The following is a 16,579-nucleotide window of genomic DNA, read 5'->3' as shown; positions in this document are numbered from 1 at the left end:
CCTACCCCCTTGCCCCAGTGTGCACACATTAGTTAGAGGCTGGATAGGAGCTGGAGGGGGTGATGCCACAACACTGAGCTGGGCCTGCCCTCTCCCAAGTATGCACAGGGACATGTGTTCCTGTGATGGTGGTCTCCAACATGGAGCTAGCTTCACTCCTTCCATATTGTGTGCAAGGATGCACGAGCTGGTGATGGTTGCCTCTGTCCTGGTCAGACGCAGGGCCATGGTCTGGGCTGGCTCTGTTCCCTCCCAGTGTGCACAGCCTTGTTGGCAATAGCAGGCTCCCCTTGAGTGGGGAGTAGTGCCGGAGCAAGAGTGGCTGGAGTAGTAGCCCAGTGTGGGCTGGGGTGCATGCTGGGTGGTCTTGGCAAGCTGGCCAGAGCCCCAGGCAGTTTTCAATTTGCTGCCTCCATGCTGTGACCAGAAATAAACACTCTTAAAGAGTGTGTGCACTCTTTAAGAGCAGAGTCTTGGTTTCTTACAGCCCTCTGGTAAACCCCATTGGTTTTCAAACCAGCTAAGGGGGCTTGTCTTCCTGGTCAGACCCCAGGGCTGGGGTGTCTGATATGTGGCTCAAACCCCTCTCTTCCCAGGGAGGATCTCCTAGCCTGTGATATCCCCCTTCTCTTTTTGTCCCCCATGGTGGTTGTGGTTCCTGACCAGATCACTTCTCTTTTCTTCTTACTAGACTCCATGTGGAAATTTCTTTACAGCCCTTGTTTTAGAAGAGCTGTTTTGCTAGTTCCCAAGTTTATTTTAGTGAGAGTTGCTCTATATGGAGTTGTAGTTTTGGTTTGTTCATGAGGGGAGGTGAGCCCAGTCCTTATATGCCACCATCTTGATCCCCTCCCAACTCCACATTTTCATGTTACTCAAGTCTTTTCTTCAACCTCTGCCCCTATACCTGGGAGTCCTGAAAGAAAAATCTGGTTATTTCTCTGTTTGTGTGCCTGTCCCAAATTTCTATTCTTGTCATGTCTCTCTGAGATCTGTAACAACTCTCTTTTTATCCCAGGCCATGGCTTCTGTGACATTTATTGTCAAACCTGTGACTTGAAAAATAAACTTCCAATAATCAGAACTTGTCATTTTGGAATTTTACCACAAGGAGGCAGTGGTGTCCTAGCCATTAGGTCTGAACCAGCTGGCATATTTACTGTTACGCTGCCCCAGATTTATAAGCTTGAGTTTTGTGTATTTCATTTATATATATAAAAAAGTAAATCTGTTACAATGGTTACTCAAACACTATTTTAAAAATATGATATTTAGAATCAATGTTAAAAAGCAGTAATTTAAATGATTAAAAAGGCAGTATTTTTCTCTTAACTAATTCTAGCATCATATGTTATCTCAATAGTGCCGAAAGGCACTCGATAAAATTCAGCACTTGTTCATTATAAAGGTCTTTGCAAACGGGGAATAGTAGGGATCTTTCTTAATGTGATACAGTAATTACAAAGCCTACAGTAAACTTTTGCTTAAACAATACATTTTAGAAATTTGTCTTCAATTAAGATAAGACAAGGATGGCCACTATCACTTATAAAATTTAATATTGTATTGAAATTCCCAATATAAGGAAATGAAAGAAATTAAAATTTAAGAATTGGAAAGAAAAAAAAAGGTTAGTTATTTGAAGATGATGTGCTTTTCTACATAGAAAATACTATAGAATCTACAGATAAACCCAAACATATCCAGATTCATCACATGTGCTCTAATCTTCTGAAAAATAAATAGAATGTGGTATACCTATACATTAGAACACTATCTAGCAATTAAATGAATGAACTATCTCTACATATCAACCTGGATGAATTTCTAAAACATGCTGACAAAATAAAAACTAATTTCAAAATGTTTCATGTAGTGGGAGACATTTATGTAGAGTTTAAAAAACGGACACGTGTAATAAAAAAATATAAAAGCATGCATGAAGAAGTGTATTAGTTTCCTATTGCTGTTGTGAAAAATTACCAAAAATTTAGCAAGTTAAAGCAATGCCTATTTATTATCTCAAGGTTCTGTAGCTCAGAAGTCCAAGTACAGCATGCTCAACTGGGTCCTCTGCTTAGAGTCTCAGCAGGTGGAAATCAAGGTGTCAGCAGGGCTACATTCTGGAGCCCTGGAGATTCCGGTGATGAATCCACTTCCAGGCTCAGATTGATGGCTGAATTCAGTTTCTTGACATTGTAGGACTAATAAGGTCCCTGTTTCTTTGCTGGCTCTCAGCTGGGGGCTTGGCTCTTCTTCTAGAGGCTGGTTGCATTACTTCTCATGCTTTCTATGTATCCCTCCCCAAGAGGTGATGAGCCAGGTCTTCTCATGCTTCCACTCCTCTTTGACTTCCATTTCTACCTCAGCTTTCTCATGCCAGTGAGAGAAAGTTCTCTGCTTTTAAGGGCTCGTATTATTAGATTGGGCTCACCTGGATAATCCAAGATAATCTCCTTATTTTAAAGTCTGTACAAAGTCCCTTTTGCCATGTAAGGTAACACATTTACAGGTTCCAGAGATTAGAGAATGAACATCCTTGGGGGGCCGTCCTGTCTACCACAGGAGGCTACTTTCTGACTTTAGGATGGTGGTTATCTATGGGTAGGGAGGAAGGGATTGGGAAATGGTATACAAAGAAGACTTCAGATCTATAGTGTCCTATTTTTGAAAAATAATCTGAAGTAAATATGGTAAAAGTTAAGATTTGTTAAGTATGCGTGGTGTGTACTGGATGTTATTTATGTTTCTCTAGTCATTATGTATATTTGAAATGTTACCTGATAAAAACACTTTTTAAAATAAATGAAAACAAAAAACATTAAAAATATTGAAAATGGTGTTTTATGCATCTCGGTGTTTTAGAACAAATTCATTCTTGTGTCGGAGATCATAAATAAACCATAGAGAAGCTTTAGAAGAGTGGTTGGTGCAGAAATGGTTGCCAGGTAATATCGTTATTACTTCAGTACATTTGGGTGTGAGAAAATGCAAGAATTAAGTCAGATGCTGTAAGGGTATGTGGGACTAGGAAAGTAGTTTTAGAAAATAATATATGCTATGAAAACACACACAAATAGAGAAGATCGTTTGAATGTGCTAACTGCTAAATGTAAAAGACAAATGGAGAGGAAAAGTTGAATACCAACTAGAAAAATAGCAAGTTTGAGGGAGCTTGGTCCCAGAGGAAGCAGAATGGAAAAATATCTAAAGCATAGGTGGAGGCATTTGTCTTGGATTGAGAAGGACATCTCCTCTGCTGTATTAACTCAGTACATATTTTTCATAGCAAAATGCTATAGTCTGAGTGGTGGAGATTGAGAGAGAGCAAGCTCTCCTGTGTCTTTTCTTGTAAGGACACTAATCCCATTATGAGGGTCCCACCCTAATGACCTCATCTAAACCTAATTATCTCCTGAAGGCCACATCTCCAAATATCATCACATTGGGGCTAAGGACTGCACCATGTGAATTTTGTGGGACACCATTCAGACCATAGCATCTATCAAATTGAAGGAGGGAGTAAAAATAGTTCTATACAGAAGTATGTAGTCACAGATAGGAAGATAGGTAAACATGTTCTTACATATTGGATACCAAAAAATGCATTCAATGAAGTATCCAAGCTCTTAATCTATAACAAAAAAGGAAAGACAAATAGAAAGGTAAGGGTATCAGTGAGAATTCTAGCATACTACAGTAAAGATGTTCAGAATTAGGAAGGAAAGAAACATGCCATTTGGGAGGGGACACCATGGCTTGCCTATTTTATTATTTTGCTTTTTTACTTACTATCATCTCTCATTTTATTTAGATACCCAATAGTAGGGGGTACTTTGTTATTGTCTAAACCATTCATGAAATTCCACTCTCCTTTCCCAGATAATCAGCTTCCCAGTCTTCCTTGCAGCTAAGGGTATTCATGTGACACAGTATTAGCCAATGAGTCTGAGGGGCACCCTCTAGAGGAATAATCTTTGCACTCCTCTCTGACTTGAGGACACGGGGAGGGAGAAGGGTAAGCTGGGATGAAGTGAGAGAGTGGCGTGGACATATGTGCACTACCCAACATAAAACAGATAGTTAGTGGGAAGCAGCCACATAGCACAGGGAGATCAGCTCGGTGCTTTGTGACCACCTAGAAGGGTGGGATAGGGAGGGTGGGAGGGAGACGCAAGAGGGAGGGGATATGGGGATATATGTATATGTATAGCTGATTCACTTTGTTATAAAGCAGAAACTAACACACTATTGTAAAGGAATTGTACTCCAATAAAGATGTTAAAAAAAAAAACTTATACCGTTAAAAAAAAAAAAAAAGAATGTGATGCTAGGAGCTACAGAACCTGTAGTGAGACTATGAGAGAAAGGGAAAAATATCATAGTCACATTGAAGCAATAACTTTACTTATCATGGAAATGCTGAATAAAACCCCAAATCTCATTACCGCCCCCCCATTCCCAGATTTCTCAAGTAAAAATAAACATCTTATGGATTAGACTATGGCTATTTAAGTTTTCTCTTATTTTCATCCAAATGCATCCTAACTGATATGCAATGCTAAGATAGAGGAAGAAACCCATCTTGGGAAAAAAATAAACTAAGAAGCTTCAAATTCTTTGCGTATACTTCTTTTGATAGAAATACGTAATAAGAACCTCCATTGCTTTTAAAAAGGTAGGGGAGCAAAGAAAGAATGATAAAAATTGAGACTAGAGAAAAAGCCGACAGAAGAGTAAAGTATTATAAAATATGTAAATTAGCAATAGCAAATAATAATAATAGAATAGGAATGGACTAAAATGATCAGGGACTTCCACTTCGGGTAACTACTCACTAGATCACTTGGACCAACACACATTTAAAAAATTTTTAAAAAGCTGAACAGCATGTTTTTAAGATCTGCTCTAAAGATATTTGAAAGCTAAGGAGGCAGTGAGTAATTATGGAGCTGTCATCCCAAAGAAGAAGAAAACCCAGAGAAGCAAGCTTTGCACTTAGGGGTCTCTTTTTCCTGTAAGGGCATCTTGAAGAGGTGGTTGAAAATGTGAAAAGTTATTTTGACAGTTTCCTAAAGTTAGTGGGGAAAATGGAATTCAGGGACCACAAGGGTGGGTTGGAACCTTAAAGGGCGATACCCTGAAGTAAAGGTGGATTGGAAGCAGAGAAGCTTTGTGTGGGTTGGAGCCCAGCTTCATTTCAGTCCCCAAATTACATGAGGGTCATCCAGTATTGCTGATGCCCATGGTTGTCTGACAGAAGCAAGTAAAAATTTTCTCTGGAGGAGGAGAATATAATTCAGAGCCTTAAGTTATCTCCATAATTTTTCATAATAATACCCTATTCTCAATAGAAAAAATTTAACAAGAATATGGGGAGACAAACTAGAGACAGTGGAAGCAGATCCAGATGCTTAACTTTAAAATAAATATTTATAGAGATTAAAGAAAAGGTTGAGAATTTTGGCATAATATTTCTGGAAACTATAAATAATCTTAGTGAAAATCTTGAGAAAGAAAAACTCAATGGCTGAATAAGATCTTAATGGATAAGTTTAAAGGAACTTAGTGTTGAGGAGTATACTAATAACTTATAGGATAGGCAAGAAGAAAATATATACAGTAAGGCACAGAAAGAATAAAGAAAAGAGTATGAGATACATAATGCATAGATACAGAAGGATAACATACATTTACATGGAGTTCTAAAGAAGAGGGAGAATTAGGCGATACCTAAGAAAATAGGGCAATATGTAAGACAACGAACGAAAATACTCCAAACTGAAAAATTATATCAACTATAAATGCTAGGAATTCTATAAATATACCCCAAGTATGATAAATTAAAAGAAAGTCACACTTTGTCCCATCATAATAAAATTACTGAAAATCAAAACAAAATATTAAGAGTGGCAAGAGGGAAAGGAAAGACAAATTAACTCCAAAGAAGTACAATTAGACCAACAACTGACTTCTCAAGAGAAACATTAGACTAACAAGAAGACAGAAGACAATGAGGTAGTATCCTAAAAGTACTGGATTAAAAAAAAAACCAGCCCTCCCCCATTAGGATTCTGTGCCCAGTAAAACATCCTTTAAGAATGAAGGTGAAATAAATACATCACCTAGAAGACTTGCACTAAAGGGAAAATTAAAAGGAGTTCTTCAAGGAGAAGGAAAATGCCCACAGATGGAAGTTCTTATTTTCTTCTGGCTTATCTTCTGAGTCACCTCTTCAGCTTTGTCTAATTTGTGTTAAACTTATCCATTGAAATCTATTTTCAGGTATTGAACTTTCAATTCTAGGTATAGAAAAAATTGAGCAAAAAAAAAAGGTCAAACATGTAGGTAAATTTAAATGACCATTGATCATATAGTAGTGATAATGTCATGTATAATGATTATGTCTTTAATGTGTATCATGATAAAACACTTGACAACATTAGCAAAACTATCTAAAGGTAAGCTATGAGTCACTTAGCTTCAATGGTAATTCCCAGAGGGATCATCCAGTAACTGTTTTTAGCTAATAAGTCCAAAGTGTACTTCAGGCTGAGCTTTCCAGCAATCAGGAAGGACCTAGATGCCGCCTGGGCTTTCAGGTTACACCTTGCCATCCCATTGGCCACCTTAGCACACAGGGCCTTCTGGTAGACCTGAGCCTCCTTTGTTAGGATGCTGCTCGTAGCAGTGTATCAACGGTAATAGAGATATGTAAAGAAATGATTGTGCAGTTATGCTAGGGGAAGTATGAAAGAGGTTGCTTTATTCCTTGTTAGGAATTTGAAGTTCTCAGTTTTCCTTTTCTTTGTCATTTTATGGAGTCATAAAGGATAAGACCAAAATGCTACCAAAGTTCAGAAGAGTTTTCTGAAGTCTGTATTTGCAGGGGCTTTTAAGGACTGAGCTTATACATTTGTCTTTATGCGCAAAATGTCTAATAGAAAAATCAATGTCAGTTTACACGATGGGACAGTTGTGGTGCATTTTCTATCTTGTGAATTTCTCCTGCACTCAGAGGCATGCCCACCAGTTAGAAAACCAGGATGTATTCTGCACCAGGAACAGAGAAACTTGGTAATGTTTTCCTTCTGTTTTCTGATGTTGTTTTCCTGTTCTTGTGCTCCCCGTTTCCCCTCAGTTCCCGCCACTTCTTACCCTTCCCTCATCAGGCCCCTCCTTTCTCCTGCAGTTCTATCATCTTACCTTTGTTCCCCTGGGCTGAGGTAGTGCCCCCCTCAAGTCTCTCTGACATGGTATTCATTTCTGTTACCTAGACTGTTGGTCTGTTCCTCAAAATTACTTCTTGTCCTCCTTTTGGGAAAATTAAACACTTGGGTTAGAGGTGAAGAAAAGAGAATCTAATGATTCTTCAGCACCTCAATTGTCTTCAGCACCACTCTTCAGTTAGTAAGTTAAGTCCTCACAACATTCCAAGCTAATTATTTTTAGCTTTCATTTCACATATGGGACAATTAAGACAGGAGTTTCCCTATGTCTTACTATACTCCTTGTTTCTAATGGTGAAAGCCCACATTATACCAGAAACCTGGAAGCTTGGGGAGGCTAATACCTGAGAACTGTCTATAAGAGGGGGGAGGAGATCAGGAAAATGATAGACTTTGGGCAACTCATGACTCAAAAATAACCCTCTCCAAGCCCTCCAAACATATAGGGTCCAGAAACTAATTGTACCTTTAATTATAGGTATTCCCTATAATTAGATACTCATAGGTATGTGGAAGTTGAGGGCACGAGACACTGCATTGGGGCAAACCTCTCCTGTTGGCAGAATTTTTCTCCTGTGCCCTTCCCACAACTGGTTTCATGAAAGCTCAGGATGTCTAAATCCGTTACTGGTTCCTAATCAGATCTGTTCTCTACTAGTAGTAAAGCTCTAGACTATTCTCTTTCTGAGTTTTCTCCATTCACTTACTCATTCACTCATTTGTGCATTTATTTTAATTGTTAAGTAACATTTTGGAGTAACTCCTTGGGCCAGTCACAATGCTAGGTACTTTTGTATGTCCCATTCTAAAATGGACTCCTCTCAGGCCGTCTTTCTTTGGAAGTGATCTAGTCGGCTAACTCCACCTAATTATGATAACAACTGAAAACTTATAGTGGTGGCATTCTCAGAGCTGTTTCCATTCTCAATTTGGAATCTGAAGCATCGATTCTGAATAAATGAAGTATCAAGGACAGTGAAATTGCAGCACCAGGCAAAAAAAAATAAGTGATTTTATTTATTTCTTTGACTGCTTCAAGTAACTCCAACACAGTACACCTCTACCTGTGAGGAAGTATGGTTCCTGATAGTGTACAGTTTCTAGGTTTGTCCTTCATGAAAATGCCCTGTGCAAGATTTTCACTCTTTGGCTTTTATTTATAGGAGAATAAGTTTCCCCAAAGTTTAAGGAATTTCTAGTGCTAGTTAGTAGGGCTCCATTTAGAGATGAGTAAAATGGAGGGGACCTTTCTTTTTGTTGCCCTCCAAAATTACAATGGGTGCTTCTCTGTATTTCATGACTTGATTTTCCCGTGTCTTCTGCCAATGATGTGATATTCTCAGGATGAATCCAGGTTGCTGTAGCTAGAGCTACAGTGGTGAGTAAAAGAAAAAAAAGTAATAATAATAGAAAATTATTATAATCCCCACATGAGAGGAAGAATTGAGGTTTTTAGAAATAATATACACAACTTACCCTTTTATTTTCCTCCTTTAGAAATCAAGGAAGAGGTCTATATCCAACAGGAATTTTCAAACTCCATCTTAACTCTGAATTCTCACACCGACGTTCAAATTTAGTCATCTTCTGGATCACTGGATTTGAAAAAGTTTTTGTTTAATTCTGTGCTAGATATTGCTCAACTAGGTGAGAAATACAGGTAGTGTGAACTTGATTTCTAAGACAGCTCTAATTCTGGGTGTCGTTTGGATATACATGGGAGAGAAAGCATATTGGGTGGTGGGTCTCGCAGTGTGAGCACAAAAGATAGAGCAGGTCAGGAAGGGTCGAGATGGTGGAGTCAGTAGTGTTGAAGCGTTATCCTGAATCTTTGGATGTAATTTGGATTGTCAGTTTAGAGTAGAGAAAAAGAAGGCCAAACTTTAGAAAGTTAGTGGGTAGTCTATCCTTAAATGGCATGAAGGCACAGACAAGAGCTGAATCTGAATAGATTACCCAAGCTGGGCATGGAGAGTATGAGCAGAGTGTGTTCTCATATGGGTCAGCAGTTTCTTGTGATCAATTATATAACATCTAGGATATCCCTTCTACTTTCTCTCTAATTAATTCCCTTTCTCCTCACTCTGCAAATCTCCAGCCACTACCCCTCTTCACTTTCCATTAATGACCCTATTTAAATATTTAGTGAAAAAATAGAAGCCATTAGCTGAGAAATGCTTCCTTCCTAACATCAGATCTATGGACTTCATGCATGTTTGATGAAGTAAACCCTCTCCTGCCTTTGGCCATGCTCTGCTTCTACTCTGAGACCCAACTGCTCTCAGAGACACCATTTCTGCAATTTTCTCTTAAATTTCCTCCTGCAATTTCTCCCTCTCTACTAGTTTATTATCAACAGTTTATAAATATCCTCCAGTCACTTTAATAATAAAACAACAAAAAATAAACTCTAAGACATCAAAGAAAGAACAGTAAAGGTGGAGAGGGAGTTGATCTAGTGTTGGGATCCCACAGAAAAGATTATTGCAGGTTTCGGTAAATCTAGAGACTTAGGGAAGTTTATCATTTCAGAACGTACATTTTTTTTAACAACTTTATTGGAGTATAATTGCTGAACGTACATTTTTGAGTAGGCATGAAACTTCGTGAATGGAGCGGGTTAAAACACTTGGGTATTTGTCAGGCATCAGAAGAGACTTCACCTGATTTTTTTCTTGCATTCCAAAGAAAGTACTGAAGGCAATGAGAAACCACAGTGTTGTCTCTGAGTTCATCCTCCTCGGGCTGTCTGCTGACCCCCAAATCCAGGCTCTGCTCTTTGTGCTGTTCTTTGTTATTTATATCCTGACCCTTATGGGGAACCTGATGCTGCTGCTGGTGATAAGGGTGGATTCCCAGCTCCACAACCCCATGTACTTTTTCCTGGGACAATTGTCCTTCCTGGATCTCTGCCACTCTTCTGTCACTGTGCCCCAAGCTGTTGGAGAACCTCCTGTCTGAGAAGAAAACCATCTCATTCGAGGGCTGCATGGCTCAGGTCTTCTTTGTGTTTGCCACTGGAGGCACTGAATCCTGCCTACTTGCTGTCATGGCCTATGACCGCTATGTTGCCATCAGTTCTCCTCTGCTGTACGGCCAGATGATGAACAGAAAGCTGTGTATGGGGCTGGTGTGGGGCTCATGGGGCTTGGCTTTCACGGATGCTCTCATCAATATCCTTGTAGCTCTCAATTTAGACTTCTGTGAGGCTCAAAATATTCACCACTTCAGCTGTGAGCTGCCCTCTCTCTACCCTTTGTCTTGTTCCGATGTGTCTGCAAGCTTTACTGCCTTGCTCTGCTCCAGCCTCCTGCATTTCTTTGGAAATTTCCTCTTGATATTTTTCTCCTATGTTTGCATTTTGTTCACCATCCTGAGCATCAGCTCAACTGAAGGCAGAAGCAAGGCCTTCTCCACCTGTTCCTCCCACCTCACTGCAGTGAGCTTCTTTTATGGCTCAGGTTTACTCCGCTATCTCATGCCAAATTCAGGATCCACTCAAGAGTTCATCTGCTCCTTGCAGTATAGTGTGATCACCCCCCTGCTGAATCCTCTCTTCTACAGCCTGAAGAACAAGGAGGTGAAGGCAGCTGTGAGAAAAATGTTGAGGAAATGTTCCTAGTGTTTCAAATCATAGATTAAAAAATCAGAATGATGAGGAAATTGGGTAGAATTGCAATAAATAGTGCCTGCATATTAAGGAGAATTCTCTGATATAAGGATCTGCACGATGCTGTACCTCTTTTCTTGAAAATACTTAAGAAAAGTTGAAGTTAGTTTCTGGAATGATACCAGTTCAGTCCTAATCAGAGGAAGGTGGATAGATAAACATTTTGTCTAGCAATTTTTCTTGCAAAAATATTTAATTTATTACACACAATATGGTAGACATTGTCTGCTTAGGCTATCTTTACCATTCTTCCAGTAACTAAACTCCGTGTGTTCAATGTGGTCCCAGAGAGACTGTTAATCACAGTGTCCCCAAATCCTCCCCCCTCCCCTTCTCATTATTCACTCATTCTTCCTGGCACAGTGGCTGATACAGGAGTGAGCACAGGGTCAATGCTGGACCATTCACTCTCTTAGGATATTTGAAATTGTTTATTTGACCTACACGTGTCCAATAGAGACTACAGATAAAACATTTGTTTATCATGCTTCAAACCATTTACATAGTGACCCACCATCTCTAGCTGTGAGGGGCCCCCATAACAAGAGAAGATTCCTTGGCTTGTACACACTGCTGGACAAATAGCTCTGCCACTGAGCTCTAGTGGTGCTGCAGAAAAGGCAGAATGTGAGCAAATCGACAACAGAGCAAGTACTGTACAGGGCCTTTGATAAACACCAGGAAGAAACCAAAGGACTTTTCAACAAAGGCCCTTTAGATCATGAAACACAATTAGAGCACTAGTGAGAAGGAGACTTAGGTGAGGTATATGGATTAAAATGATCATGGTCAAAAGTTAATTATTATTTCTTTCTGAACTTACCTTTTAGTTTTTACTTACTTACCAACTGTCAACTGTCCTCCTCCCCTTCACTTTGCACTCCGCAGGAGCAGAGAATATAAACTCAAAGAGAGCAACGACATTTTCTGGCATCTTCACTACTTTTTCAAGAATATTAAAATAGTTTCAAACATGCTTGTTGCACAATGAATGTATTTTGAATGTATGAATCATGAGCAAGACACAGAGAATATATGTAGGATGAATTCTCACCAGAGGGCCACCAAAGCAGTTTGAAATAATTCTGTGAGTAGAATAGCCTATTATGTGAGTGCCAGTTTTTCCTTCCTGGTGAGCATAGTTCTGGTCCATGGATTCACAAAGAGTGTGGCCATGGCTGGGCAAGGTGGTGGTTATGCAAAGGTTCAACAACATTTTCATTCACCAAGGCCGATCTGCTGTTGCCACTGGTGAAAATTATTTTGCTAAAGGTCACACACAAATTTTGTTAGATATATTGTTAGATATATCAGATACCTTCCACTGTTTGTTTCTATTGTGAATTAACAATCCAATTACATTTACTACTTGGTTATTTCTAGGAATGCTGTGGTATTTTGTATACAGATCTTGTATCTTGTTGAACTTGTATCTTGTCGAACTATCTTCCTAGTTCTAATGGCTTGTTTATATATACTGTTGGATTTTTAAAATTACATTTAAATTATTTTATCTTACATAAAGGAAAACAATTTATTTCTTTTTCTATGCAGTTTTTGTATATCTCATTTTTATGCACTATGCATAATTAGTGCAGTGGCCAGGGCCTCTACTACAAGCATCTTTCTATTGGGATCAGTAAGAATGCTTCTGATATTTCAGCATTAAGGATGATTGTTCTGTTTCTGATCAATACCTTTAACTTATTATAAGAGTTCTCTTCTAACAATATTTTCCTAAGAATTGGTGTGAAATTTTGTCAAGTGCTTTTACTATTTCTATTGAGGATCCGGACTTTTTCTCTTTTGTTTACTAATGTGTAGTGTCCATCACATAATACGCATGCAATAAATACATGTCGAATAAAAAATAAATTTATTGAAATAATCATATGGCTTTTATTGTTTAGATTTTTAATAATAAATTATATAAACAGGTGTTCTGGTGTTGAGGAATTGTTACATTCCTGAAATCACCCTACTTAGGTAGAGGGGTAAAAACTGAATTAACTTTTGCCAATATTCAACTTAGGAATTTCCTGTTGATGTTCATAAGTGAGATAGTATAATTTTTTTCTTGCTTTTGTCTGGCATATTCTTTTTTTTTTAACATCTTTATTAGAGGATAATTGCTTTACAATGGTGTGTCAGTTTCTGCTTTATAACAAAGTGAATCAGTTATACATATACATATGTCCCCATATCTCTTCCCTCTTGCGTCTCCCTCCCTCACACCCTCCCTCTCCCACCCCTCTAGGTGGTCACAAAGCACTGAGCTGATCTCCTTGTGCTATGTGGCTGCTTCCCACTAGCTATCTATTTTACGTTTGGTAGTGTGTATATGTCCATGCCACTCTCTCACTTTGGCCCAGCTTACCCTTCCCCCTCCCCGTATCCTCAAGTCCATTCTCTGGTAGGTCTGCATCTTTATTCCCATCTTGGCATATTCTTTTTAACAGCTTTATTGAGATGTTTCACACATCACAAAGTTCATCTATTCAAAGTGTACAATTCAGTGGTTTCTAGCATATTCACAGAGTTGTGCAACCATTACTATGGTAACCCAATTTCAAAACATTTTCATCACCCTCAAAGAAAGAAACCCCATGCCCATGGCAGTCACTCTCCACTCCTAACCCCTAACCCTGGCCCTAGGCAATCACTAATCTACTTTTTGCCTATATAGATTTGCATATTCTGGACATCTGATCTTGGCATCAATAGTATGTTTTCTTTCATCTTTTTTTAAAATTTTTTTTATAGTTTATTTATTTATTTTTGCTGTGTTGGGTCTTCGTTTCTGTGCGAGGGCTTTCTCTAGTTGTGGCAAGCGGGGCCCACTCTTCATCGCGGTGTGTGGGCCTCTCACTATCGCGGCCTCTCTTGTTGCCAAGCACAGGCTCCAGATGCACAGCCTCAGTAGTTGTGGCTCACGGGCCTAGTTGCTCCGCGGCATGTGGGATCCTCCCAGACCAGGGCTCGAATCCATGTCCCCTGAATTGGCAGGTGGATTCTTAACCACTGCGCCACCAGGGAAGCCCTTTTTTTTTTTTTTTTTTTTTTGCGGTACGCAGTCCTCTCACTGTTGTGGCCTCTCCCGTTGTGGAGCACAGGCTCTGGATGCGCAGGCTCAGTGGCCATGGCTCACGGGCCCAGCCGCGCCGCGGCATGTGGCATCTTCCCAGACCGGGGCACGAACCCGTGTCCCCTGCATCGGCAGGCGGACTCTCAACCACTGCGCCACCAGGGAAGCCCTGGTCCTGGAATTTTTTTAGGTGAGACTTTTGAGTACTGATATAATCTTTTTGCTTGTTACAGGTCTGTTCAGTTTTTCTCTTTCTTTTTGAGTAAGTTTTGGTATTTTGTGTGCTTTCAGGCAATTCTCTATTTTATGCAAACTATCTAGTTTGTTGGTAAACAGTTTTTCATAGTGTTGTCTTACAATTTTTTTAATTTCCGTAATATGTTAGAAATGTCTCCACTTTAATATCTGATTTTGTTGAGTTTTTTTCTCTTGCTCATTGCAGCTCAAGGTTTGTCAATTTTGTGTCATTTATTGCTCTTCCTGGAGAGCTGGAACTGGAAACTCCATAAGGTAATCTCAGTTTCTGTGTGACGTATACAGCTCGTTCTCATGTGGAGAACTGTTCAAAATCTTGTCAATTGATTGCACAATGGAAATCATTATGATTTGTATATAAATCCTAGGTAATTTTTTTTTAAGATGTTGGGGGTAGGAGTTTATTAATTAATTAATTTATTTTTGCTGTGTTGGGTCTTTGTTTCTGTGCGAGGGCTTTCTCTAGTTGTGGCAAGCGGGGGCCACTCTTCATCGCGGTGCGCGGGCCTCTCACTATCGCGGCCTCTCTTGTTTCAGAGCACAGGCTCCAGACGCGCAGGCTCAGTAGTTGTGGCACACGGGCCTAGTTGCTCCGTGGCATGTGGGATCCTCCCAGACCAGGGCTCGAACCCGTGTCCCCTGCATTAGCAGGCAGACTCTCAACCACTGCGCCACCAGGGAAGCCCAATCCTAGGTAATTTTTACTGCAGTCTAACTTATGTAATAATATTATGGATTTCCAGGTTTGTTTAGTAAAGCTTTGCAAAATAAAACCTAACAAAGCACTTCCCTTATCCCACCACAGAGCATATGAGGTATCTACCTGAGCAAGGAGCAGCACATAAACCAAAATCAGGACACATTTAAAAAAAATAGGTGATGGCTGTCTTTGGCACCTCTCACTTTATACTTTCCCCCTAATGCCAAGTGCCCCTCATAAAGTAAGGGACTTCAAGCTAATACAGACCATTTAAAAACCTGTGTCTTGGTTACATAGATTGGCTTGTCTTCCAAAAGCAGTGTCATTCATTCAATCATGTTTTTCACTATTACATTCTGAGCAACACATGGATTATATATTATGCTTGGTACCCTTTGTCTAATTCTGAAATGAACTCTTCTCAGGGAATTTTTCTTTAGGCAGGAGCCAACTAATTTTCTCCACGTAATGGCTGTTAATATCTAGAAACAAAAGTATTATGTTATGTTCCCAAAGCTGTTTATTTTAAAATTTGAAATAGATTTTGAAGAAATAAATCAATAATGGTGATATTTCTGCCACAGTAGAAATGGAAATTTTAAAAGCACTTTATTGAGGTGTGATTGACAAAGAAAAAGCTATACATATTTAATTTATATGACTTGATGAATTTGAAGATGAGTGGACATCTGTGAAACCATCAAAACAATCAATGCATAAACATATCCAGCACCACCAAAACTTTCCTCCGCCCTCTTTATTATTATTGCGATTGTTTGTTTGTGATAATAACACTTAAGGGCTAACCTCTTAACCAGTTTTTAAGTATACAATACAGCATTGTTAACTGTAGTCCCTGTGCTGTACAGGAGATCTCAAGAACTTACTAGTGTTGTATAATTAACTTCATACTCTTTGACTAATACCTCCCTCTTACCCCTTCCTCCCAGACTCTGACAACCCCATTCTACTCTCTGCTTTTATGAGTTTGGCTATTTTAGATTCCTCATATAAGTGGTATCATGTAGTATTTTTCCTTCTTTGCCTGGCTGATTTCACTAAGTATATAGTCCTCCAGGTTTGTCCGTGTTGTTGCAAATGGCAGGATTTCCTTTTTTTAAAGCTGAATAATATTTTATGTATTTATGGCATTTTCTTTATCCATTAATCTGTTGATTGACACTTAGATTGTTACCATGTCTTGGCTACTGTGAATAATGTTGCAATGCGGAAGTACAGATATCTGTACAGATATCTCTTCAAGATCTAGATTTCAGTTCCTTTGGAAATATACCCAAATGACTGCTAGATTATGTGGTAGCTGTATTTTTAATATTTTGAGGAACTTCCATACTACTTTCCTAAGTGACTACCAATTTACATTCCTACCAACAGCATGCCAGGTTTCCCCTTTTCTCCACATCTTCACCAACAAGTACTTATTTTTTTTTTGATAATAGCCATCCTAACTGGTATGAGGTGATATCTCTTTGTGATTTAGATTTGTATTTCACTGATGAGTAGTGATGTTGAACACCTTTTCATGTACCTATTGGCCATTTGTATGTCTTCTTTAGAAAAATGTCAATTCAGATCCTTTGTTCATTTTTTAATCAGATGATGATGATGATAATGATTTG

General features: G+C 39.1%; 1 protein-coding gene across 1 annotated transcript; it reads left to right on the top strand.

Moving 5' to 3' along the window:
• Positions 1–9,932: 9,932 nt before the first annotated feature.
• LOC137202824 (olfactory receptor 8S1-like) lies at positions 9,933–10,851 on the top strand. Its single transcript, XM_067698649.1, is given in 2 exon segments — positions 9,933–10,160; positions 10,162–10,851. Coding segments are annotated over 2 exon segments (918 nt in total).
• Positions 10,852–16,579: the final 5,728 nt, after the last annotated feature.

Source organism: Pseudorca crassidens, chromosome 11 (genome assembly GCF_039906515.1).
Source record: "Pseudorca crassidens isolate mPseCra1 chromosome 11, mPseCra1.hap1, whole genome shotgun sequence".
NCBI lineage: Eukaryota > Metazoa > Chordata > Mammalia > Artiodactyla > Delphinidae > Pseudorca > Pseudorca crassidens.
This window is presented reverse-complemented; position numbering and strand designations above follow the sequence as displayed.